The sequence below is a fragment of the Vulpes vulpes genome, chromosome 10 (genome assembly GCF_048418805.1).
Source record: "Vulpes vulpes isolate BD-2025 chromosome 10, VulVul3, whole genome shotgun sequence".
NCBI lineage: Eukaryota > Metazoa > Chordata > Mammalia > Carnivora > Canidae > Vulpes > Vulpes vulpes.
This window is the reverse complement of record NC_132789.1, coordinates 45,060,731-45,086,588: the sequence shown is the minus strand read 5'-3', so window position 1 is coordinate 45,086,588 and position 25,858 is coordinate 45,060,731. Positions and strand designations below refer to the sequence as shown.

The following is a 25,858-nucleotide window of genomic DNA, read 5'->3' as shown; positions in this document are numbered from 1 at the left end:
ACGTTTGCGGACCTTCTAGGGTTTTCTGGGAGTCTCTAGAGAAGGAGAACATGGTCACAGGGACCAAATCAGACGAGGACTGCAAAGGGTCACAGCGGCCGCAGCACGAGCCTGAGCTGCAGAGGACAGAGGACGGGGTGAGGAGCCGGGCCAGTGACGTGGGCAGCCAGCGAGAGGAGCGGGACCGCAGCATGCCCAGCTGCTGCAAATGGGTGGCGGGACAAGGGCAGGGAACGAAGGGCTGCTCGTTGCCAGCGGATGAGAGCAGAGCAGAGCTCATTTTCACAGCGACGGAGGCCTGAGAATATTTTTTTTTAATATTTTACTTATTTATTCATGAGAGACACAGAGAGAGGCAGAGACACAGACAGAGGGAGACGCAGGCTCCATGCAGGGAGCCTGACGGGAGACTGGATCCCTGGCGCTTCCTGGGGTCACCTCCTCCCCCGTGCAGCCTCCTGTCGCCCGGGAGCTCCTAGATGGCCGCTTGTCCAGGGGCCTTCCCCCAAGCCCACAGCCTCTATGGGGCCGGAACACTCCTCGGCCCGCGCCGCGCTGCTCCACCGTCGAAGGTAACGACCCTGTGCTGAGAGCAGGACGGGGACATCCAGCCGGCCCCCCGACCCCGTGTCGTCCCTGCACCCCGCCGGCATCACCGACCCCGTACCCAGGGTCCTCCGACCTGCTTCCCCGTGGCGACACCGCGTCCCAGGCTCCACTCCACCCTGGGCAGCCTCCGACAGCTCACCGGCTCCCTGTTCCTCTGAAACACGCATCCCAGAAATTGCCCAGCGTGTGTCCCCCTGCGTCAGGCTCCTTTCGCTCAGCATGTGGTTCCCAGGTTCGCCACCCCCCCCCCCCCCCGAGCCCGCATCAGGTTCGGGCCCCGGACGCTCTATGACCCTCTGTGGCATGGACACGACCCGCTCCGCCCACCCGTTCTTCCCCTGATGGGCGCTGGAGACGTTTCCAAACGTTGGTGTTGGCTGTGGTGAGTGGTGCTGCATGGACATCCGTGTAGGAACCTGAGCCCCTCTCCCCAGACCCCCTGGGTGGACACGTGGGTAGGGACCCCTGGCTCCCGCGGTCGTGCTGCGATTCCGGGGAGCAACGGTCCAACCGTCCCTCGCAGCAGTGCACAAGCACCATGCAAGGCTTCCCGTCGTGCTGCTCCGCGCGCCCTCCGCACACCCAGGCGTGTGTTCCGCAGACGCCTCAGCGGGGCCTTCGGAGGCAGACAACGCTTTGGTTGCCACACCCGCCCCCGAGGCTCTAGGATGGGCTGCGCTGGGCATCAGGTGCAGCTCAGGGATGGAGTGTGGGACGGAGTGACACTGCCGGGTGTGTCATAAAAAAGGGTCTTTACAAGTCACGTCAGAATGTTCTGATGGGGACACCCGGGGGGGCTCAGCGGTTTCACGCCGCCTTCGGCCCAGGGCGTGACCCTGGGGTCCTGGGATCGAGTCCCACATCAGGGTCCCTGCAGGGAGCCTGCTTCTCCCTCTGCCCGTGTCTCTGCCTCTCTCTCATGAATAAATAAGTAAAATCTTAAAAAAAAAAAAAAAAAAAAGACTGTCCTGGCGGCCTTGCCAGAACCGGAATATCGTGTGCGAGCGCACATACGCCTTAGCCAACCGACACCCGACACAATGACCCTACAGCTTGTGTCTGCTTCCTCCCCTCTGCCTGCCAGTGCAGCCATGGCACCTGCCCAGGTGCCCGCATCGGGGCCTCCTAGTGTGCAGGGGCAGCGAGTCCCGGGACTGGGGCCCTGCAGCCCAGACCCGGCCCAGCCTCTCCCCGCTGATGCCCAGTGCCCAGCACGTCTTCGATGACCCAGAATCAAGGCCCCGGAAGCTCCCACGGTGCGAGCGGCAGGCTGGGCTCAAGGATCCGCCACACGTCTCACCCCAGGCTGGCCTCCCCCACTGCCTGATGCCCACACCCTGGCAGCCCGAGGGATAGCTCAGGCAAGGAGCCTCTTCCCACCCAGGGGGTCGGGGCTGCATGAACGTGCACAGGCTCAGCCACAGGAACCACCTGCCCCTTGAGCACCAGACCAGGGATTTGGGCCTGGAGGCAGGAGGCAGAGAGGGTGGGAAGGGACAAGTGAGGCTCAGTCAGTGAAGGCTTCTTGGAGGAGGCAGGGGGTCAGGGAGACCTCCTGGAGGGGCAGGCGGGTGGGATGCTAAGCTAGAAGGAACTGGTCCCGGGGATCCCGGGGGGGTGGGGGTGGGCTCAGCGGTTTGGCACCTGCCTTCAGCTCAGGGCTCCTACACGGGTCCCGGCATCGAATCCTGCCTCGGGCTCCCTGCATGGAGCCTGCTTCTCCCTCGGCCTGTGTCTCTGCCTCTCTCTGTGTCTCTCATGAATAAAATCTTAAAAAAAAAAATTCAAGGAACTGATCCCACAGCCGCTCCTGGTCAGCCGGGGTTGGGGCTTATGGTGCACGACGGCTTTATCCACTCACTTGGCAAGTACTCAGTCGTCCGCAATGCAGCAGCCAGTTTGGGGGCTGAGAAGACAGCAGGGAACACCACAGACCGGATGCACGGCCACTGTCCTCACAGGTCCTGGCGACAGGAAGGACGACGCGCAAGAAGAAAGAGCAAAATGCCAAATGGCTTAGCGGTCTTGGCGGCTAAAGAGAAGGGCTAAGCAGGACGGAGGGGGAGGGAAACCGCGATGCTGGATGGGGCCGGGGAGGGCGAAGAGGTGGGCTGCGCGGGGATGCCGGGAAGTGTGCCAGGAGGGAAAGGGGAGCACGCCGGTGACTGCTGACTGCGTAAACGCCAGCAAGGCGGAGCGACAGGGGAGCCAAGAGGCCAGTGCTCCGACGAGGCCCGAGGCCCCGGAAGGACCGGCTCACACGGGGCCCCATGGGCCACCCCCATGCCTGTGGCTGTCGGTCCGAGCCAGCGGAAAGCAAGAGAGCTCTTGGGGGGGGGGGCCTCTTGGTGGCTGTGTTCACTCAGGGGCACCGGGCCGCAGCCAGATTATTTTATAGATAATTTACGTGTTTACGCGACAGAGAGAGAGCAAGAGGGCGCAAGCAGGGGAGCAGCAGGCAGAGGGATGGGCAGAGGGAGAAGCAGCGAGCCCGATGTGGGGGCTCCATCCCGGGACCCCGGGATAGTGACCCGCGCTGAAGGCAGACGCTCAACCCCAGACTTTGAACACATCTGTGAAAGGGGCACCAAGATGACTCAGTGGCAGTGAATGTGGGCCACACACGAGAAGAGTCAACAGTGACTCTCCAGCCTGGGCCCTTACCAAGGAGATGAGTCAAATCCCCGTTGAGTCATCTGGGCGAGTCAAGGATGGAGAAGGATGCGGAGGCTTGCAGGGGGCAGGGGGTCAGCTAAAATCAAGACTCCTAGTTCGATTTTAATTTCAAATAATGACTAGGTACGTTTTTTGTTGTTGTTGTTGTTGTTTTGTTTTTGTTTTTGTTTTTTTGGGCATAAGTGAGTCCTACCACGTAGTACCTGAAATTTGAATTTCACTGAGCATGTGCTTTGGGGTTTTGTTCCATTTGGGGGCATTTTGTTTGCTTGCTTTAGTTTAAATCTGACAGTCGACTAAGGAACGAGTTTAGTCTGGGACCTGGTAAGCCTGCGACAGGTCACAGCCCCTCCACAGGAGAGGGAGAGCGGCAGGTGCACACCTGAGCCCAGGGGTCGGGGTCAGGCACCGCTCAGGGGAAGCACTCAGGCCTTGTCAGCCCGACGCCCGGTCTCTTAAACCCCAAGGCCGGATGAGCTGGATGAGCTGGCGAAGAGTGAGTCCCTGAGTCCCGGGGCCGGAGGAGAGAAGGAGCCGGGAGGCGAGTCCCAAGGGCACAGTCAGGGAGACGCAGGAGGTGGAGGAAGACCAACCTGGAGGGAAGAGAAGAGAAGTGAGGAGCGTGAGACGGAGGGATCTGGTGGAAGGGGCCGAGCAAGGGCCCAGGGCACCAGCGCTGCTTCTGAGGAGTCTGACTATGAAAGAGAATTGGGGTGAGGGGGACTGTGTGGCTTTGCAGCCAGAGAAGCAGCAGCGCATGAATCAGGGAAAGACCAAGAACAGAGCAGAGGGGGAAGGCGGGGGGGAAAAGACTGAGGACTGGGCCAGCGTGGGACTTGGGTGCACGTGGGGTGCTAGAGGCCTGGCGGCGCTCAGAACAGCCCTGTGCCCCTCGACGTGGGTGCAGACGCCCCGGGGAGCTGTTGATGTCCCTGGGGGGAAGGCGCATCCTGGGACAGCCCCTCCGGCCCTCCCACAGCCCAGAGCCCCCATCCTTCTGCCGGCGGGTCGCTGCCCCAGGGAGGAGAGGGCCTGGCATCCAGGGAGGGCCTGGCCGCCGTGGACCGAGGACACCCCAACCCGTGGACCTGGGATACCCCAGCCCCAGAGGGAAGCCCCCGCCCGACACCTGGGCACAGTTCCAGACCCAGGGGCCTCCCGAGAGTACAGCCGACAGGTGCCGAGACCTGGGCGGGAGGAGCACGGGGCCAGGACTCAGGCCTCCCACCCGAGAGCAGGTGTAGGCCCCAAGGCGGGTGTAGGCGGCCGGGCACCTCTAAGCCACAGCCGCAGCCCCAGCCCGAGGCCAGGTATGGCCTACATGGCCTCCCACACACTCCTGGCTCAGAGCAGAGCGGGGAAGTGGGGCAGCAGCCTCCAGCCTCTCCCCACGTGGGGTCCCCCAGGGAAGCCCGGCCCGCGGCAGCACCCTCGCCGGGAAGTCACCAGGGCGCTGGAGCCCAAGACCTGGGCCGTGCAGGTGCACGCACGAGCCACGGAACCCTGGCGATCCACCTGTGAAACCCGACCCACCCACGACCGCAGGCCGCGCACACGCACAGCCCCCCTCCCGCCCCCTCCCCGCCAACACACGGCCACGTTCCCACACACGACCGTGCACTGCACACACACACAGAGCCCCTGCACCCCTCCCCCGCCAACACACGGCCACAGTCCCACGCACGACCGTGCGCCCCACTGGACGCAGCTGCAAACAGTAAGGGAGTGTCTGGGCTCCCTGCGGCCTTAGGGCTCCGGGGCATGTCCTGGAGGCCAGAGGCACTGCAGGGCCTGATGGCGGCTGAGAGTGGGAGCCGCTGCGAAAGGACGAGAGGGACCCCGGGACCATGTGTGGCCGGAGGGCAAAGCGGGGCTCGGGCGGCGCTTGGGGGACGCTGCAGGGAGAGCGGACTTCAGCAGGTGCGTGCCTGACCCACGGGGCAGCGACCTGGGCCCAACTGGGGCCACGGGAGTCCTCCGGGGAGGACGGCGGGAAGAAGGCTGCTCAGCTCGTGGACTGGGAGGGGCGCTCCTCACCGCGACTAAACCACAGGCCATGAAAGATCAGATTTTAATACGTGTGACTGCACGAAAAATGCTCTGAACCTGCGTGGCAGGAACTGTGTATACGACGTCAGAACACCCTGAGTGTGCAAAGGGGGGGGGGGGCTCGTAGGCATAGGGCTGCTTTGTTGAATTTATCAAGGGCTCTTAACACATCCATTATGGGGAAAAAAAAGGAAGGGAGGAAGGGAGGAAGGGAGGGAGGGAGGGAGGGAAAGACAGAGAGAGAGAGAGAGAGAGACAGAAAAAAGAAAGAGAAAGAAAGAAAGAAAGAAGAAAGAAAGAAAGAAGAAAGAAAGAAGAAAGAAAGAAAGAAAGAAGAAAGAAAGAAAGAAAGAAAGAAAGAAAGAAAGAAAGAAAGAAAGAAAGAAAAGGAATGAAAGAAAGAAAAATCGATTATGTAAGAGGCCACCGTCCAGGGGAGGACACGGGCAAAGGCAAAGGATGGTGCACGGGAAAACAAAACGGACGCGGAGGCTCCCCAAAGCCCCTCATCCCCTGTGATAAGAGAAATCACACACAACTGGAAGCTAAGGACAGGCCACTGGCGAAGGTCACGCGGGGTGACGGTCTCCATCAGCCAGGAGGGGGAGGACGGAGCCGTGGGTCTGCGGAGAAGGTCTGGCCTTAACCGTCAAAATTACAAATAAGCGCACCTGCAACCCCAAACCTGTACTTGGGAGAAGGAATCCTACGGACTGAATTTTAAAATGTGTTAAGTGAAGTTTGTCCAAGGAGGCGCAGGGGCGTTGATAGCGGCAAGAGGGAAGCAGGTGATCACGCGCGGTGTGACCCTCCATCAACGTGGGGCTGCTAAATGTATCACAGGAGACGCACCACCGGGCTGTGCGGTCCCCTCTAGAGACACGGGCCTCCGGCACCGGTGGGAAGGGGGCTGCTGTCCTGGGGGAGGGACATCATTGTACCCACAGAGGAAACCGTCCTGCGCTTGGTCAAATGAAAACAGCAAAGGGGGCACCTGGGGGGCTCTGTCGGTTAAGTGTCCAGCTCTTGGTTTCAGAGCCGGTCGTGATCTTGGGGTCACAGGATTGGGCCCCGCATAGAGCTCCATGCTCTCTCACTCTCACTCTCCCTGGCCCCCATCTCAAATAAATAGATAAATAAAATCTTAAAAAAAAAAAAAATACAGCAAAGCACAGAACCGCGGCTGGCCTCCCTTGGGTAATGTCGAAGGAGGAGCATCTATGCAGTCAAAGATGGAGGGTTGTCCATCCATTGGGACAGAAAGGAAAAGCAAGCACGTGGAACCTGGTGATGGGGTGGGCAGCCCGCCCAGGGAACTGGGGTTCAGGGAGGCGTCAGGAGCAGAGCCCCCAGGCCCCAGGCCTTCACCAGGAGAACAGAGGCCGAGCCCTGGGACGTGCCCACGCGGGACACCAGCTCAGACAGTGGAGCCTGGGATGCCAGAGGCAAGAGTGTCCCAAGGAGGAACCGGGTCGCTGTGCCACGCGCTTCCGTAGGCCCAGCTGGTGAGGACGGCTGTGACTGTTGCAGTGACCTTGACACGGCCGCCATGGTGACACGGCCGGGATGCGGTGCTGTGCAAATGGGAACAAGAGGGACTAGGAAGGCAGTGGGGGCAACTTTGCCCCGAAATGCCAGGGAGCAACAGGTGGGTCCTTACAGGACACTGCAAACTCACCGCCCCCCGCAAGACACACACAGGAGCACCCGGGCCACCGCCACGGGGTCTCAGTGCTTGTCGGGGGCCACAGCTCAGTGAGTAACGGTGGTGTCTGCCCCTGGCTTTGCTCTCGGGCCACGGGCCGACACCCCCAGAGCCGGCTCTGCTGCTTCCTGTCTGCGCGACCCTGGGTGTCACCCAGCCTTGCAGGACCTCAGGCTCCTCACTCCTAAAAGCGGGAAGGGCCGCGCTCCCCATGTGGTCCAGGTCGTGGCTGCCACAAAGACGGCTCCCAACACCCTGTGCGGGGTGGGCACCCCGTCCAAACCACGAGTAGGTAGGGTGACCCCGTAAGTGATCTCCCAGGTGTGGGGGCACTTGTGAGAGTCAGGGGATGATGTTCCTCACCCCAGGCCACAGGCGCCAACCCGAGCAGTCCTGGGAAAATGCTGTGTCTGCAACCCTGGTGTCAGCATCACCATCTCCATGGAGACAGTGAGGTGACTAAGCTCCCAGGACTCCCACCGCCCCTTGTCACCCAGGCAGCCCGCCTCCTCCCGCAGACCCCGGGGACAGGCTCTCCCGCCCCAGCACCGCCACCCAGGGCCTGCCCCTCCTCATAATTACTGGCAACCACCATGGGCCCCGACCCAGCCTCCTTCCCAGGCAGCCGATTAGTGTGGACGCAGTCTGCTCCGCACCTGGCTCTGCAGAGGGTGCCTCCTGGGGGGGCAGACGCCGTGGGGGAAGACCCCAGAGTCCCCAGCCCCACCGTCGGGGGCGGCCCGGAGCCCCCAGCCCCGCCCCCGTGTCAGGGGAGGCCCCGGAGCCCCCCAGCCCCGCCCCAGTGTCAGGGGGGGCCCCCGGAGCCCCCAGCCCCGCCCCAGTGTCAGGGGGAGGCCCCGGAGCCCCCAGCCCCGCCCCCGTGTCAGGGGAGGCCCCGGAGCCCCCAGCCCCGCCCCAGTGTCAGGGGGGGGCCCCGGAGCCCCCAGCCCCGCCCCACCGTCGGGGGAGGCCCCGGAGCCCCCAGCCCCGCCCCAGTGTCAGGGGGAGGCCCCGGAGCCCCCAGCCCCGCCCCAGTGTCAGGGGGAGGCCCCGGAGCCCCCAGCCCCGCCCCAGTGTCAGGGGAGGCCCCGGAGCCCCCAGCCCCGCCCCACCGTCGGGGGAGGCCCCGGAGCCCCCAGCCCCGCCCCACCGTCGGGGGAGGCCCCGGAGCCCCCAGCCCCGCCCCAGTGTCAGGGGGGGGCCCCGGAGCCCCCAGCCCCGCCCCAGTGTCAGGGGGAGGCCCCGGAGCCCCCAGCCCCGCCCCAGTGTCAGGGGGAGGCCCCGGAGCCCCCAGCCCCGCCCCAGTGTCAGGGGGCGGCCCCGGAGCCCCCAGCCCCGCCCCAGTGTCAGGGGGCGGCCCCGGAGCCCCCAGCCCCGCCCCAGTGTCAGGGGGAGGCCCCGGAGCCCCCAGCCCCGCCCCAGTGTCAGGGGGAGGCCCCGGAGCCCCCAGCCCCGCCCCAGTGTCAGGGGAGGCCCCGGAGCCCCCAGCCCCGCCCCACCGTCGGGGGAGGCCCCGGAGCCCCCAGCCCCGCCCCAGTGTCAGGGGGGGGCCCCGGAGCCCCCAGCCCCGCCCCAGTGTCAGGGGAGGCCCCGGAGCCCCCAGCCCCGCCCCACCGTCGGGGGAGGCCCCGGAGCCCCCAGCCCCGCCCCAGTGTCAGGGGGGGGCCCCGGAGCCCCCAGCCCCGCCCCAGTGTCAGGGGAGGCCCCGGAGCCCCCAGCCCCGCCCCACCGTCGGGGGAGGCCCCGGAGCCCCCAGCCCCGCCCCCGTGTCAGGGGGAGGCCCCGGAGCCCCCAGCCCCGCCCCAGTGTCAGGGGGGGGCCCCGGAGCCCCCAGCCCCGCCCCAGTGTCAGGGGAGGCCCCGGAGCCCCCAGCCCCGCCCCAGTGTCAGGGGGCGGCCCCGGAGCCCCCAGCCCCGCCCCAGTGTCAGGGGAGGCCCCGGAGCCCCCAGCCCCGCCCCAGTGTCAGGGGGGGGCCCCGGAGCCCCCAGCCCCGCCCCAGTGTCAGGGGGCGGCCCCGGAGCCCCCAGCCCCGCCCCAGTGTCAGGGGGCGGCCCCGGAGCCCCCAGCCCCGCCCCAGTGTCAGGGGGAGGCCCCGGAGCCCCCAGCCCCGCCCCAGTGTCAGGGGGCGGCCCCGGGGCTGCAGGGCGCGGCGCGGCGTGGGCGAGCAGGCTGCGGGCTGTCCCGGGCTGTCCCGGGCTGTCCCGGCCGCGGCTTCCCAGCGCCGCCCGCCCCGGAGCTCAGTGGAGCCCTCGCCGTGGCCCTGCCCGCGGCCGCCGATGCCCCCATTTCCCGCACGGAGAAGCCGAGGCTCGGAGCAGCGCCGCGCCCCGCGGAAGGCCGCCCGGCCGCGGGGGCCCCGGGCTCCCCCCCGCCCCCCGGTGAGTGCCCCCCGCGACCCCGGGGCCCGGCGAGGCGCGGGCGGGGCGGGCCGAGGGGCCTCCCGGGCACCCCACCGCCTTCTCGCCCCTGCATCCTGGGCGGGGTGCGCGCCCCAGGGTGGACGGTTCCGGGGACCCCTCTCCCCCGCCCACGTCTGCAGAGTCGCGAGCTGCTGCCGGGGACAGAGAGAAGCGGGGGCGGCGGGTGAGCGGTAAGTGGGGGGTCGGTGGTCCCCGCGGTGGCACTGGGGGGCCTGGCCTCGCGGGGCAAGGCTCGACCCCGGGGTAGGAAAAAGCGGGTGGTGTTGGGGGCCAGCCCGGGGTAATCAGAACCGGCTCCACCAGTCCCCGATCTGGGCTCGGAGGGAAATTCTTTGCAGGTGAGTCGAGTCCCCGGGCTGTGTCAGGTGGGGCTGGACAGACAGGGCCGGAAGGTGCACGCAGGAGGGGGCTGCACCCAGGTGGGTGTCCGAGGCTCGGTCCCCTCGCGGAGGGCTGGCGGCCAGGGCTGCAACCACCACTCCGGGGGTTTGGAGCTCCCACCAGGTGAGTGGCCGGCTGGGGAGGGAATGCGCCCAAGAGCCTCCCCGCAGCTCGACAAAGTAGGAATTCCTTCCCTGGAGAGATAAGGAGTGGACGCCAAAAATATCAAGGGGTTCTTGGAAGTCACCTGGCTAGTCAGTGGCCGAGCGGAGGCCGGGATCCAGGTAGGACGCGGGGCTCAGCGCCCGTTCCGCTGCCGCCCCCCAAGGCCAGGTGTGGGAGGAGCAGGTGGGGAGAAGAGGATGGTCTCCTGGGGGAAGGTCTCCTTCAGAGCCCCCATCCCGCCGCGCATCCCCAGAGAACAGGCACCCGGGACCCAGGTGTCCAGAGGTGCCTCCTCCTATCCGGAGTGGGGGAGCCCTTCCCCCGGGCTGCCTGGTCCAGACTGTTTCTCAGGAGCAGCGCCTGCACCTCACCCAGGGAGTCCGCGGGTGGGGGTTAGTTTACCCGCCCAGCATCCCGGGGCCTACTCTGTAGGGGGCGCTGAGCATAAAGCAGCAGGCAAGAGGCGCTGCGCCCCAGTGAGGGCGACGGTGATAAACAGAAACAAAACAGCGTTTTTGGCTTCAGGTGGTGGTTAAACTCGAGGAAGAAAATGAAGGGGACGGGAGGGCAGGGGCTCCTTGATCCAGAGTAATGTGTGGAGGCCACTAAGGCGATGTGTGAGCAGAGCCCTCGGTGATGAGAAGGACCCAGCCACACAGGGTTCTGGGGACAGAGCCGTCTAGGCCGCAGGGACATTTGCAAAACCCCAAAAACCCCCAGTGTGGCCAGAGCCGAGAGGATGGGGGCGAGGCCACAGGAGAGGAGGGCAAGAACGGGGAATAATTTGGAGCGTTACGTGCAGCCAGTAGAAAGTTTTAAACAACAGAGTGACGCGATCCAGTTTAACGGACTCTAGGGACCCAGGACGGGAAGCTGAAAGGCCAGCGAGGAGACCGTGTGCGACACCCGCAGGTGCCACGGGGCTGGGGGGGGCGGCGATCTTGCAGGGTCTGCACCCACACGCCTCTTACACGCTCACACACCCAGCTCCAAGAGCGCCCGCGTGTGTGCACAGGCCCACACAGGCACACGGGGAGACACGTGTTCCCACACCCAGGCCAGCACCCAGAAGTTCTCCGGCCGACCCACCCATCCACACCCTCTGAGTCACTCCAGCGCTGGGAAGAAAATGTGTGATTCAAGGGCCTGAACAAAGTATGGCTCCCTCCCACAAAGGCCTGGCATCCGGCTGGGGAGGAACGTGGTCTCTAGAGTTCCCCTGGGCCTGGGGCGCTGGGAGCCAGACCGTTATCACATCCCCCAGTCACCCCCAACCTGAATGGTCTTCCAACTTCACCACCTGCTGACTCTGAGACCTTGGGGAGGTTATTTCTCCTCTCCACGAGAATTTCCTCTCTGTAGCACGGGGGTTGCTGGGGAGGGAGAGTTTCCTCCGCCCTTCAGGGTCCTTCTAGCTGGGGGCGCCCGAGGGGCTCAGTGCTGGAGCCCCTGCCTTCGGCCCAGGGCGTGACCCCAGGGTCCCAGGATCGAGTCCCGTACTGGGCTCCCCCGCATGGAGCCTGCTTCTCCCTCTGCCTGTGTCTCCGCCTCTCTCTGTGGGTCTCTCATGAAAAAATAAATACAATCTTTAAAAATAAAAAAAAAAAAGTCCTTCTAGCTGGACTCAGAATGATTAACAGGAGGAAAATCTAGTTTAATCGAGTATATACAGGGAACCCACACAGGTGAGACTCCAAATACAGGCAAAATGATGTAGACGTGTCATCCTGAAGTAAAGAGAAGGGAATAGCGGGTCAGGGACTTCAGAGGGAAGGTATATTTAGGAAATATTTAGGAAAGTAGACATTTAGGAAATAAATGTCTTCTCGGCCACTCAGAGACAGTGGGACGTAGAGGACTTTGGTCAAACAGGCCTTGCCAGTTTCCTCCCTACTTATCTGTGCTGACACCTCTCTTCCGGGAGCAGGTCCTCTATCTGAATTCCTTTAGGCAGCTGGAGGACAGGTGAAGAGCTTTTCCTGAATCTGATGGGTTTTGATTTTTTTTAAATATTTTATTTATTTATTCATGAGACTCGATTCCAGGACACCACCACCCCACCCCCGTCACACCCTGTGCCCAAGGCAGATGCTCAACCTCCAAGCCTTCCCAGGGGCCCGTTTTGATTGTTTTTAACCCAAAGCGATCTTCATGGCCAAGTGACCTATTCCAGGGTGGCCTGCCCTCCGCCCCTCGGGGCCCACAGCCCCACCCTCACAGGGCCTCGGTGAAATCGGTGGCCAGAACCTGGCCTGGGGCAGCATCGGACAGAGAAGGGGAGGGGAGGGGAGGTGGTGTAGAGCACAGCCTTGAACCCAACTGTAGATTTTTTCTTTTATTTTGTTTTTTAAAGAATTTATGTATTTATTCATGAGAGAGACAGAGAGGCAGAGACACAGGCAGAGGGAGAAGCAGGCTCCATGCAGGGAGCTGATGCGGGACTGGATCCCGGGTCTCCAGGATCATGCCCTGGGCTGAAGGCAGATGCTTCACACCTGAGCTGCCCAGGCGCCCCCCAACTGTAGTTTTAATTGTGTGACGTGGCGTCTAGATTTCAGCAAGTGGCCCGCGGTACTGAGTCCTTACTCGGAGCTAAGTGCTTTGCAGCTGTTACCTCCATCCGCACACGAGAAGCGTAATAGTATCTTCCTGGTGTGCTTACTTTTTTTTAATTTAAACTCAATTTGCCAACGTGTACATCATTAGCTTCAGAGATAGTTTGTTTCCAGTTATTCATGGGGGGGGGGATCATTGTGGAGCTTCAGCTCCATGGATCAGCAAGCACACGTTCCCTTCCTCCCCGCGCTCAGGCCCTGAGGCTGGGATGGTCATGTGACCTCTGTACACCTGCCCCACCGGACGCAGAGCCTGGGGACAGGAGCAGCCCTGACCCCAAGTCATTGGCTGATCCAGCAGATCCCTCTTCCAGGGGAACCCCGGACACGTGCGCCCCACCAGCGTCCCCAAGTCACTGACGCAGACTTTTCCCTCTGACTCCGGCAGGTGGGCTCGGGCCCCGGCTGCCCCGCCGGACGCCATGGACTGGAAGACGCTGCAGGCCCTGCTGAGCGGCGTGAACAAGTACTCCACAGCCTTCGGGCGCATCTGGCTGTCGGTGGTGTTTGTCTTCCGGGTCCTGGTGTACGTGGTGGCCGCCGAGCGCGTGTGGGGCGACGAGCAGAAGGACTTCGACTGCAACACCAAGCAACCCGGCTGCACCAACGTCTGCTACGACGACTTCTTCCCCATCTCCAACATCCGGCTCTGGGCGCTGCAGCTCATCTTCGTCACCTGCCCGTCGCTGCTAGTCATGCTGCACGTGGCCTACCGCGAGGAGCGCGAGCGCCGCCACCGGCTCAAGCACGGGGACCAGTGCGCCCGGCTGTACGCCGACGCGGGCAAGAAGCACGGCGGCCTGTGGTGGACCTACCTGCTCAGCCTCGTCTTCAAGCTCGCCATCGAGCTCCTCTTTCTGTACGTGCTGCACACACTGTGGCACGGCTTCGCCATGCCGCGCCTGGTGCAGTGCGCCAACGTGGCCCCCTGCCCCAACGTGGTGGACTGCTACATCGCACGGCCCACCGAGAAGAAGGTCTTCACCTACTTCATGGTGGGTGCCTCCGCCGTCTGCATCGTGCTCACCATCTGCGAGATCTGCTACCTCGTCTTCCACAGGGTCCTGCGCCGCGTAACCAGGAACAGGTCCCCCAAGAGCCGCGGCCCCCCGTCCTCCACCAGCCGGGCCTCCACCTGCCGCTGCCACCACAAGCTGGTGGACGCTGGAGAGCTGGGCTGCGATGGCGGTGACGACGAGGGGCACGCATCAGCACCCCACATGACCCCCATATGACCTCTCCGGGGGGGCAGCGACCCTGGAGCTACCCCCGGGGCCAGGTACAGGGGTGGGGGGTCCTTCAGGTGCTGGGTGCCCCCACTCTGAACTCACTCATCTATCCAGTTTCATTTTAGGGGCAGACTTTTTGAGCACGGGGCACTGCGCCGTCTACCTGGGGGTAAATCGGAGCCCAGGATGAGCGGCCGGCCCCTGGGGGACGCAGCCCCTGAAACAAGCCAGTCACCTGCCACCTGCAAGGGGACACCTGGGGGGGCCCACGGGAGGCGGCGGCCGGGCGAGGCTTCCCGAGGCAGTGGTGCTCTCTGGCAGAGAGAACAGCAGGTGCAGAGCCCCGGAGGCCACAAGAAGGGAGATGCCTGTCCTGGTGGGACCCACCGGATCCAAGGGAGTCCCCACTCCCTCTGGACGAGCGCCCAGCTTTCTGGGCTGGGGAGGAAGTCGTCCCAGCAGTGGGACATCTGGAGGCCGGACAGTGAGCGCGTGAAGAGGAGCGGGAGGTGGCTCCGGAGACACTGGCCCCTGCCCGAGGGACACCGCGACCCTCTCCGACACCACAGCCCTCGGGGGAAGCCCTCGCCCTGCGCAATCCCATTCTCCGCTGCGCCCCCAGGTTCAGGCAGCTTTGCTCCGATCTGCCCCCCAGATGTGCTGACCCACTTCTGAGACCTGAGGTCCATGCTCCTAGAAATCAATAAAGCCTGTGTTTTATAGAGTGGTCCCATCCTGTGTCCTGCGTTCCCCCCCCCGCAAGAGCCTGAGGGCAGGGATGGCACCCCGGGGTGGGGGGGAGCTCTATGCGGGTGAAGCTAGGGTGGGGGCTGAGCCAAGGCTGGAGCAGAAGTTAGGAGCTGGGTGGGATCCCGGTGGGATCTGTGGTGGGATCTGCGCGTTGTGATTACAGGTGCGGTCACAGGAGGGCACTGCGCTCCCTCCGCAACAGCACTGGTGGCCTTTCCAGAGCGCACGCGCAAAACCAGCATCCTCTCTGTGGATGAGTCACCTCCCTCCGCCTTGACAGCCCGGGCTCCCCAGGAACTGCATCCCCACCTGCGTGCACAGCATCCCCGTGACTCACGCTCTCGCTCCCTACGTGTGCTCGCAGCAGGCCACCGGTCTCCTCCAAACTCGGGAGTCCCAGCCCCACTCCAGCGTCACTCAGCTCCGTCCTCTCCCCGAGAGTCAGCACCCCGGGCCCTGGCTGGAGTCTGAGCCCGCGGCGGGAGGAGCCAAGCTCACCAGCCCAGAGCCTGGGGAACACAGGAAGGCGCTCGCCCCGGGGGGACCGGCCACGTAGAGGACGCCGGCATCCAGGCCAGGCCAGAGTGGAGAGCAAAGGGGGTGCGGGGCTCGACAAAATCCAGGAAGACATTTAGCGACCATGACAGCCAGAGCCAGCGGCCAGAGACATAGGGGCTGCGATCCAGGAGCCCACGCAGGCAGGAGAGGGTAGGGCTCTGTGCCCACGGGACGGACTGTGGCTCACCTGTGCCCCGTCATCGGCAGGCTGGGTATGCCAGCCGACTTCGAGGGCGCCGGGGGTGGGCGGACACACACCCCCCCCTCCCCGGGTCTGGATCACAGCTGAGCCACCGCGCTGCACCTGGCGCGGACCTTCAGGACCTCAGACCCGTCACCAGTGCCGGGGATGTGCATCGGTCAGGGTCCCAAGCAGAGACAGGCGTGGCGCGTTCAGAGCCAGGCACTTAGAAGGGCTTCTTTGAGGGGATGCTTTAAAGGTTATGGGCACGACTAGGGCACCGGGTCCCTGGATGAGGCGTCTGACTCCTGATTTCAGCTCAAGTCACGATCCCAGAGGCATGAGACCCGGCCCAGCATCAAGCTCCAGGCCAGGAGTGGAGCCTGCTGGGGATGCTCTGTCTCCCTTCTCCCATAGTCACCGGTGTCCCTGCCCCAGGGACCCCAAGCTCACCCACCAGGTATGCCCTTGGCCGTCCCTGCCCAGGGGTCCCCAACCTCACCCACCCAAGGGTCCCCTTGGCCGTCCCTGCCCCAGGGGTCCCGAGCTCACCCACCCGGGATGCTCTTGGCCGTCCCTGCCCTGGGGGGCTCCAAGCTCACCCACCCGCCCCCTCCCTCCCCCCGGCCATCCCGGCATGACTGCCTCTCCAGCCCCAGCTGGGCTTCTGCAGATTGCGGTTGGACCACGGTGGAAGGAATGTCCCCGCCCCGCACCCACCTTGGGCCTGAGCAGGACCACTCCACATCCCCAGCAGCACGTGTTCACCGTCCGAGTCCCCGCACCAGGCTGTGGCCACAAGGTGGCTCTCGCGTCCCCCGGTCTGCTCTTCCCCGTGGCGGGAGGACGCACTTGGGATCGGGGAAAGGCTGGGTTGGGGTCAGACCCACAGCCCCGCGGCCACGCCGCCTGCAGGAAGGAGCATGGCCACCACACCGCCAGGGTGAACGGGAGACTGTCTCGGACCCGTCACCCTGGTCCAAAGCTGCTATTACAGACTGAATATTCGTGTCCCCCCAAGATTCATACGTTGAAATCCTACCCTCCGCGTGACGCCGTGTGGAACGGGGCCTTCCGAGATGGAGCCTCAGGAATGGGATTGGTGCCCCTCAAAGAAGAGACACGGGAGAGATGGCCTTTGCCTCCTCACCCTGGGAGGACAGCCCCGTGTAAAGCGGGAAGGGGGTGGTCCCCAGGAGCCCAGCCGTGCTGGACCCCCCCCACCCCGATCCCGGGCCTCCGGCCCCCAGAACTGCGAGAAGCACATTTCCGTCATCTGAGCCCCTGGTGTGTGGCACTGGGTCCTGGCACCCGAGCGAGGGCGGCCCCATCAGTGGCCCCTGGGCCTCAGGGCCTTTGCACTCTCTCTTGGTTCCCTCCACCTGGAAGGCGCTGTCCCCCCCAGAGCCACAGGGCTCCCTCCCTCCGTCCCTTCAGGTTGCAATTCCCTTCAACAGGGAAACTGCGCCCCCTGCACCCTCCCGCCCCTGCTTCCCACGAAGCATTTGTCACCACCTCGCAGGTCCCCACAGCCACAGCGTAAAATCCACCAGGGCAGGGACTCTGAGGTCGGCCCCAGCTTGATCTCCAGTGTCTAGGACAGTGTCTCAGCACCCGGGGTGCTCAGTAAAACTCTGTGGAATTAGTAAATGCCTACGTGGACCCTGCTACGATGGGGGGACTGGGGGGGGTATAAACGCACGACCCAGCGACCCAGCCCCTGCCCTCCGGAGCCCCAGGCCAAGGGGGCAGAGACAGTACGTGATGCCCCTAGGGTGGGAGGACTGAAGCGGCAGGTGTTTAGCCCAACAACAGAACTTCAGATTTGCAAGATGAGAAAGTTCGGGGGCTTGGTCCTGACCCCGCGGATGTACTTAGGACACTGCTAAGTGGCACCTTTCTAAATGGTTAGAACGGTTAATTTTATGTTGTGTGTCTTTCAACAACAAAGATAAAAATTTTATTTTATTTTTTTAAAGATTTTATTTATTTATTCATGAGAGACACACAGAGAGAGGCAGAGACACAGGCAGAGGAAGAAGCAGGCTCCATGCAGGGAGCCCGACATGGGACTCGATCCCGGGCTTCCAGGATCAGGCCCTGGGCTGGAGGCAGGTGCTAAACCGCTGAGCCACCCAGGGATCCCAAAAGATAAAAATTTTAAAAACAACAACAGGTCCGCAGATATAACAACGTGGACGGTATCTGAGCCCCCAGCAGTGCCAGGGCTCACCTAACCAACCGGGCACAGGCCGGGGCCAGCACGGGGACTTCTGGGGGACGGAGGGGGGGGCACACAGCACACAGCAGAATCCTGAATGACGTGAGGGCTCTGCTGCAGGGGGGACGCAGGGACACAGGCCCAGGCCCCTGCAGTGAAGGCGGGCAGGGGGATGAGGCCGGGAGGGCAGCAGGAGCCACAGCGGGGCCGTATGCACCAGACCCTGGGTGGGGGGAGGCCAGGAGACCGGCTGGGAGGCCACTGACCCCCAGGCGGAGCGGCCACCCCGGGGGCTGACCCCACCCTGCTTCCTTGGAAAGTGCGACCCCAGGGTGCCGAGGAAGGGCTGAGGACAGGGTGAAGGGCCTTGCCGTCCCCACCTGCTCCCCCTCCTGCCAGCAGATGATGTCAGTCCCAGGAGAGGAACTCTGGGAGCAGAGGCCTGCGGGGGGGCCTCCAGGGACCTCTGTTCTCATGCCCTCTGGGGTCAGGGCTAAGTGGGCGCAGTTGTCCACGGTGAAAATCCAGGAGGCTGGGCCCGGCCTGGCCCCGAGGGACGGGCCTGGGAGGGAGGCCTGAGCCAAGGTCTGGGCTGAGTCCACCCCCCTCACCGCCCACAAGTCCCGCGGCTCTCGGGGACCCAGCCCTGGGTCACCGGGAGTCCAGGGACTGGAGCTTTTTACAGCAACTGCTTTGTTTCTGAGTTCCAGGGCAGAGCCGTGGGCTGCCTGGATCTCCTATCCCCGCCACCCCCCCGCCACCCCCCGCCCCCGGCTCATTACCAGCCACTACTATCCCCATTCTACAGAGGAAGAAACTGAGGCACCGGGGTCAACAGCAGAGTCGCAGCTTCTAGGCCCTTCTGCGTCTGCCCAGCAACATCTCAGCCCCCAAGGGGCAGCGGCCAAGGTCTCTGAGGCCCCCTCAACTGGCTAATTCCGCGAAAGCCTCACTAACCAAGTCTCCCCTCACTCACCCTCTAGTCAACAAGAAAACTTTCCATATTTACAACCTCAGGCTTACCCCAGGGTTGGGATGCTCAGTCCCTGCCCCCTGGAGGGGTCGGTGGGGGGGGGGGGGGCAGGCACACCTGGCAGGTTTCCCGCCAAGCCCCACCCCACGGACCGGGGCGACCCCTCCTGGAGGTTCATCCTCCCCATTAAGGAGGCAGGTGCCGCCCACCTCTTATTGCTGAGACTGGGATCCAAACTCAAGGTGGGGGGCCCTCCCCTTCAGCGTCCAGGGCCTGGGGGGGGTGCTCAGTGACCTCTGATAGGCCGCCCCGAGTGGGGATGTTGGAGAAGCCGGGGAGGCTTCAGGCCGGGTGGAGCCAGCTCCCCCACACTCTGGGGGGTGCAGAGAACCCCTCTCCCAGCGTGCTTTCCGGGTCCCCAGGGGCCACACAGCCCGGGCCGCTGGCCCACCCACAAATCAGCGGCCTTCTGGCTCCTTTCTCTACCAAGGGCAAGAGGCCCCCAGGGTCAAAGAAAGGCCCTTCCAGGGAGGCGCCCACACCCTCACCCCCATCTGCCCATCCCTCGCGCCCTCAGGTCAGCTGCAGGACCAGAAAGTTCTCAGCGATCCCTTCACGCCCAGCTGCCCTAAGGCGCTTGGGTTCCAGAGCCAGGAGGGTCGGGCTGGAACGCAGCCCAAAGGGCTAAGCAGGGGCCGCAGAACCCCCCACCCCCAGGCCCCCCAGGCCCGTCCTCGGCCTGCCTGGGGCGCCTGCACCTCCCCGGCCGGTCCCGCCCCGCGGTGCCGCTTCCTGCCCCCACCCCGCCCCTCGGCGCTATTTAAGGCCCCGCTGCCCGGCGCCCTCCAGCTTCCCCGCCGCCCAGCAGGCAGGAGGCAGGCGGTGAGTGGGGCGGAGAGAGGGGCTGGGGGGTCCGGGCGCCACCTGCCAGGCAGCAGGGGACACGTCCGCCACTGCCGGGGCCCGGGGCTGCTCGGGGTCGCGGGGAGCCCCAAGGGCCGCGCTCACCCAGCCGGCCCGTGGCCAGGCTCCCCGTCAGCCTGTCCCTGTGTTCCTATAGCCCTAGGAGGTAAGAGTATTGCGTCCCTTTTATGGGGAGAGGACACTCAGGTGCAGAGGTCTCTGCTCACCCGGGGGAGTCGGCGAGGGGGAGGGAGGACCAGCGCCTGGCTCTAAACAGCGTGGCTCCAAGAAAAGGCACCTCCCCTGCACCCTTCCCTCCGCTCTCTGATGTTCTGGGAACTTTGCGGGGGGGGGGGGGGGGGGGGGGGGTGGGCGCCCAACCCCGGGGCGGCCATCCCGCTAGGACAATTCTTTCAAGGGTTGAGAACTTGGTAGCAACAGCTTGGGGGGTGGGGCGGCGCAAGGAGGAAGGAGATTGGAGCAGCGGCCACGCTTCAGCGGCAGGTGGTCGCTATTGCTGACAGGTGGGACCTTGACCTTTAGTGCCTAACGCCCCTCCCTCCACCCCCCTCCCCACCACCAGCTGAAAGGTTAGAGTGAGGGCAGCTGGGTGAGCTACACTGGGCAGAAGAGTGGGGACCTGAGGCTTTGGGGCCCCTGAGAAGGTGAAGATAGCACCACCACCACCACCCGCACCCCAGACAGCGTGTCGGGGGCAGGAGGAAGGAGGGGCGAAGCACAGCTGTGTGGCCTCAAGTAAGTTCCTCAAATTCTCTGTTCCCATGAGCTCAGGAGCCTCAACTTGACCCAGATCTTGGGCTGTGTCAGCCTGGGACTCGGGCTGGGAACAGGAGGGACACAGATAGGTGACAGGACTAGGACCCTGGCTGTCTGTCTGCCAGAGCTTAGTCACCATCATCCAAGGACTGGCTTTTACTCCTGCCCACCCTGCTGGGTGGGAGCCCCCCGGCCAGCCCCCTCCCCTCCTTGAGCCTCAGTGTCTCTGTAGGCAAAATGGACGTGGCCCGCCTCCCTGGGGCTGGTTGCCAGGACCACAGAGGAGGAGGCCTTGCTGACAGGTCCTGTCTCCCACAGACGCAGACGGAGGCCAGCGAGCCATGGGCGACTGGGGCTTCCTCGAGAAGCTGCTGGATCAGGTCCAGGAGCACTCGACTGTCGTGGGCAAGATCTGGCTGACGGTGCTTTTCATCTTCCGCATCCTCATCCTGGGCCTGGCTGGCGAGTCGGTGTGGGGCGACGAGCAGTCCGATTTCGAGTGCAACACGGCCCAGCCGGGCTGCACTAACGTCTGCTATGACCAGGCCTTCCCCATCTCCCACATCCGCTACTGGGTGCTGCAGTTCCTCTTCGTCAGCACGCCCACCCTGGTCTACCTGGGCCACGTCATCTACCTGTCTCGGCGCGAGGAGCGGCTGCGGCAGAAGGAGGGGGAGCTGCGGGCCCTGCCAGCCAAGGACCCGCGCGTGGAGCGGGCACTGGCAGCCGTCGAGCGTCAGATGGCCAAGATCTCGGTGGCGGAGGACGGCCGCCTGCGGATCCGTGGGGCGCTGATGGGCACCTACGTGGCCAGCGTGCTCTGTAAGAGTGTGCTGGAGGCCGGCTTCCTCTACGGCCAGTGGCGTCTCTACGGCTGGACCATGGAGCCCGTGTTTGTATGCCAGCGCGCGCCCTGCCCCTACCTCGTGGACTGCTTCGTCTCGCGCCCCACAGAGAAGACTATCTTCATCATCTTCATGCTGGTGGTTGGACTCATCTCCCTGGTGCTCAACCTGCTGGAGCTGGCTCACCTGCTGTGCCGCTGCCTCAGCCGGGGGATGAAGGCCCAGCGGGGCCAGGATGCCCCCCCACCCCGGGGCGCCTCCTCGGAGCCCTACGCCGACCAGGTCTTCTTCTACCTGCCCATGGGAGAGGGACCCTCGTCCCCGCCGTGCCCCACCTACAATGGGCTCTCCTCCAGCGAGCAGAACTGGGCCAACCTGACTACGGAGGAGAGGCTGGCTTCCTCCAGGGCCCCCCTCTTCCTGGACCCACCCCCCGAGAGTGGCCAGAAATCCCCCAGTCGCCCCAGCAGCTCTGCTTCCAAGAAGCAGTATGTGTAGGGCCCGGGGCTTCCGTCACCCGACACAGGGGCCCGGAGAAGTCTGGTGGCCTGGGATGCCCTGTCCTTGAAGACTGCAGGGAAGACGTGGGGAGGGGAGCAGGTGCTCACTGGCCGGGGGCCTCGTTGCAGCTTGTTCTTGGACACCTGGGGCCTTCTTGGTGAGCAGGAGGCACCAAGGTCTCCCCTCCAGGGCACGACCTTGCCTCGGGCATGGACAGAGCCAGCCTGGGGTGCTCTGGGCCAAGGGTGTTGCGGCGCCTCCGGACTTTTTCACCTGGTTCAGAGCAAACCCGGAGCCAGTTTTACCCCAGCCTCACAGCAGCTCCACCTCCACCCACGTTGTCCCCCCAGGAGGCTGATGGAGGCCGCGGGGTCGGCCTTGGTCTCTCTCTCACACACACACACACACACACACACACACACACACACACGCACGCGCACACACATGCGCGGAGCCTGTGCTGGATCCGGCTCTGCCACAGGGACTGGTTCTCATTCTCCTTACTCCTCCCTAGTTCCACTGTTTATGCTTCTAAAATAAATAAGACTTGATCACAAACTAGGTGTGTACTGATGCCATCGTGGTGTCCGGGGGCGGGGGGGCAGCTGCTTCGACCTTCGTCCATCTCCCATCTCCTGCCTCTTGGCCCGCCTGTGTGACCTGTCTTCGGCCTCGGCGACCCGAACTCCACCCAGCACCTTGAACCCTCACACCCCTACATCCTGCCTCTCAGCAGCCCTGTGTCTTAAACACTTATCTTTTGAAATGCCTCCCTCACGGTCCTCCTTCCCGTCCTCACCACCTGGGCCCCCACAGCAGCCAAAGCCATGCCAGTCCCCAACCTGCCCCCGTGGCCATCCAACACCCTGGCCGCCCTGCTACCCAAGCGTGCCTGCCAGCCCGTTCATCCGTTGTGAGCTGGGTCTGGAGTCTGAGGTCAGACCAGGGACTTGGGTCTTGGGCAAGACCAGGCTAGGTGGCCACACGAACACAGAGGCAAATGGGCGGTGGTCTAGGGATGAGAACCGTAGCGGGATCAGGGCCACGCAGAGTGGTGGGGACAGTGGTCTAAGGATGAGAACACTGTAGCGGGATCGGGGCCATGCAGAGTGGTGGGACAGTGGTCTAAGGGTGAGAACACCGTAGCGGGATCAGGGCCATGCAGAGCGGTGGGAACCGTGCAGGAGGGTGAAGACTTACAAATGAAGAGACGGAGCTATAAGCTCCAACTCACCAGTACTCCCTTCCTAGGGCTTTCAGAACAAAGCGCAACAGACTGGGGTGGCTTCAACAACAGAAACCTAAACTCTCACGGCCCTGGAGGCTCGAAGTCCTAGATCAAGGTGTCTATAGGGTCGGTTCCTTCGGGGGCTGTGAAGGAGCGTGTGCTCCAGGCCTCCCTCCCAGCTTCTGGTGGTTGCTGGCCAGCTGTCACATGTCTTGGCTGATGGAAGCATCACCCCCAACTCCGCCTGCATGTTCACGTGACATTCTCCCTCTGTGTGCATCTGTCCTCTGCGTCCACATTTTGTCATGAGGACACCACAGCCATATTGGATTTTTAAGGCCATTCTAATGGCTTTAACTTGATGACCTCTGCAAAGACCCTGTTTCCAAATAAGATCACGTTCTGAGGTCCTGGTGGCTAGGACTCTGCCAACCTCTTTGGGGGAGGACACCACCCACACTGCCACCGCACCAGCCCCACCTCACCTCTAAGCACTGGTGAGCACTGGGGTGAGGTCAAGGAGAATGTTAAGTGTGTGTGGGACTCCGGTGTCTTTTTGGTGACGTGGGCCTGGAGGGAACCCAGCACCTTCCACATCACTTCTTCCTCCCACCCGCCTATTCCTCACCACCACCCCCACCATCGAAGATGGTGACAGGCAATTCCCAGTCACGGCAAGAGCCCTAAGAGCCTTGACTCCTGCCTCCAGCTCCTCACACTCCCTTGACTCTGGTCCTTTGGCCTCACTGGGCCTCAGTTTCTCCACCGTGAAACGAAAGGGTTAAACGAGAAACAGGTATGCAGCAATAAGATACAAGGAGCATTGCGGGGAGTGACCTGTCACTCATCCCTAGCCTACAGCTCCTGAGTGACGTGCTGTTTTCAACAATCAGCACAGATTCCGGTTTGTTCCTATAATAAGATCAGTTCCAGTCACTTGAGCTCACTTGCCTTCCTGAGTAGGAACGAAAGGGTCGGGGTTATGTGGCGTGCTCTGGGAATTCTGCATGACCCAAGGTCACCTTATCTACGACCCACGGGAGCCTGTGAACGTCACGGGCGGCGCGTAACCAGAGTGGGCCGGTGGGCCAGTGACGTCAGACCTGTTACCCATCGCTGGCCACTGGGGCGCCGACCTCACCACTGCACCCCCGGCCCCCCTCGCCTCCACCCACAATCCTTCGTTTCCTTCTGGCTCTGACCTCAGCGTGACCACCGATGTTTGTCGGGTGAGGGCTCATCGGGGATACTTAGAATGTACTTTCCCCCCTTACGACGTCCCCCACCAACCCTGGCTCTGACCCCAAAGCCACCAAGGCTCAACCCTCTGTCCTTCCCCTGCAGGCCCCGGAGTCACATGCACCTGCCGCCGGCTGATGCTGAGTCTGCCCTTCTCCTATTCTTCCGGCCGACTCGGATTTCCAGAAGTCTCTGGCCATTCGGCATGTTTGTCTACTTTCCGCTCAACACGAGCCTCACTCCGCTGGGCACTGGGCATGATAGTCGAGGTGGCCAGGATCCAGGTTATCACCTCTATGGACTCAAAACGTCCACCTCTATGTGCGACGTGGGATTAGATGAACTTTTCTATTCTCTTCTCCATATATAGACTTGTTTTTTTTCAGACTATAAAGGTCAGGCTAGGATCATCGTAGACAATGAGATCCCACCATCCAGCCATAATCACTGTGAATATTCGGAAATAATTGCTTTCAGGCTCCTCCATGCATATTTTAAATAAAATCTGAATGAAGGTGTGAAGGTGTACCTACAGTTTTGTGTTCTTTTTTCACTTTACATAAGTCATAAGCCTTCTCCCCACGTCATCAAGAGGGAAACTCGACTTAACGGCCTTATCGTTATCTCCTTAACCATGACCCTGATACTGGATTTTTAGGTTGTTTGCAATTAATTATCCTCCCTTATAAATTGTGCTGTGATGCAGGCGCCTGTGCACGAGTGTTTTCCAAACTGCCTATTTCCTTAAAAGACAGCCATTCCAAGAAGCGAAATTCCTGGGTCAAAGTAGGGCATTTTTCATTCTAAAAAGTTAGGGGCTTTTTTTTTCCGATTATGGAAGTAATTCGCTGTGGATGATTCAGAGATGCAGACACGCACCAGCAAATTCTAAGAAGGGAAGGCACCAGCCACCTCTGCGCGTGGGGGACGAGGTACAGCAGAAGAGGGGAGAGGGGCCCGAAGGCACGAGGCAGGAAGGATCCTTCCTCCCGCCCCCTTAGAGGGACACAAGCTTGTGCTCACGAGAGGACGGAGCTGAGACGAAAAAAAAAATTATTCATGTGTTCAATAGCATTGTATGAAAGTGCCTGTTTCAAGGCACCCACGGTGACATTATTAATTTTTTTTTCAATTCCTCTGTTAATTACTGGTCAGGAAAAAATATATATAGGATATCACCCTCTAACACATATGCCCTGATTACTGCCGGGGCTGGACATTTTAAAACTACTTCTTCGGCACTTCATGTTTCTTCTGTGGATTTTCCTTGCCCATTCTTCTCTTGGGTTTTGGTGTTTTCCTATCAATTTGCTTAAGCTCTTTATAGACAGAGGGTATCAACTCTTTATCGGGCATACTTGTTATTAAAAAATTTCCTGGGCAGCCCCAGTGGCACAGCGGTTCAGCGCCGCCTGCAGCCCGGGGTGTGATCCTGGAGACCTGGGATCGAGTCCCACATCAGTCGGGCTCCCTGCATGGAGCCTGCTTCTCCCTCTGCCTGTGTCTCTGCCTCCTTTCTCTCTCTCTGAATAAATAAATAAATCTTTAAAAAAATAAATAAATAAAAATAAAAAATTTCCTTAGTGTGTTATTTTGTCCTTCCTCATCGCTATGTGGTCAAGTTTATCAATTCCTTTCTGTACAATAATTTCATGTTCAGACCATTTCTCCCTCTCTAGAATTATTTTTCAGCTTCTAATGTTTGACTCGTCTAGGACACAATAGGAGACAAATAAATAATTGTTGAATAAAATAATGAACAAATACACTGAGTTTACCATATAAGGTGAGATGCTGACGTTCCCCCCCACCCTCCCGACTAACGATTCCAGC

General features: G+C 62.5%; 2 protein-coding genes across 4 annotated transcripts; both read left to right on the top strand.

Moving 5' to 3' along the window:
* The first annotated feature begins 9,193 nt into the window (after positions 1-9,193).
* Positions 9,194-14,571, top strand: GJB3 (gap junction protein beta 3). Of its 2 annotated transcripts, none has more exons than XM_072723905.1 (2): positions 9,194-9,417; positions 13,009-14,571. In XM_072723905.1, the coding sequence occupies exon 2, from the start codon at positions 13,043-13,045 to the stop codon at positions 13,853-13,855; it is 813 nt and encodes a 270-aa protein (XP_072580006.1). In that variant the 5' UTR covers positions 9,194-9,417; positions 13,009-13,042; the 3' UTR covers positions 13,856-14,571. The 2 variants fall into 2 exon arrangements, with proteins under 2 accessions (XP_072580006.1, XP_072580007.1); XM_072723906.1 differs by lacking the exon at positions 9,194-9,417 and adding an exon at positions 9,440-9,629.
* Positions 14,572-19,342: 4,771 nt separating this feature from the next.
* On the top strand, positions 19,343-22,116 carry GJA4 (gap junction protein alpha 4). Of its 2 annotated transcripts, none has more exons than XM_025991796.2 (2): positions 19,343-19,414; positions 20,531-22,116. In XM_025991796.2, exon 2 carries the CDS (start codon positions 20,554-20,556, stop codon positions 21,553-21,555), a length of 1,002 nt encoding a protein of 333 aa, XP_025847581.1. In that variant the 5' UTR covers positions 19,343-19,414; positions 20,531-20,553; the 3' UTR covers positions 21,556-22,116. The 2 variants fall into 2 exon arrangements, with proteins under 2 accessions (XP_025847581.1, XP_025847582.1); XM_025991797.2 differs by lacking the exon at positions 19,343-19,414 and adding an exon at positions 19,471-19,601.
* Positions 22,117-25,858: the final 3,742 nt, after the last annotated feature.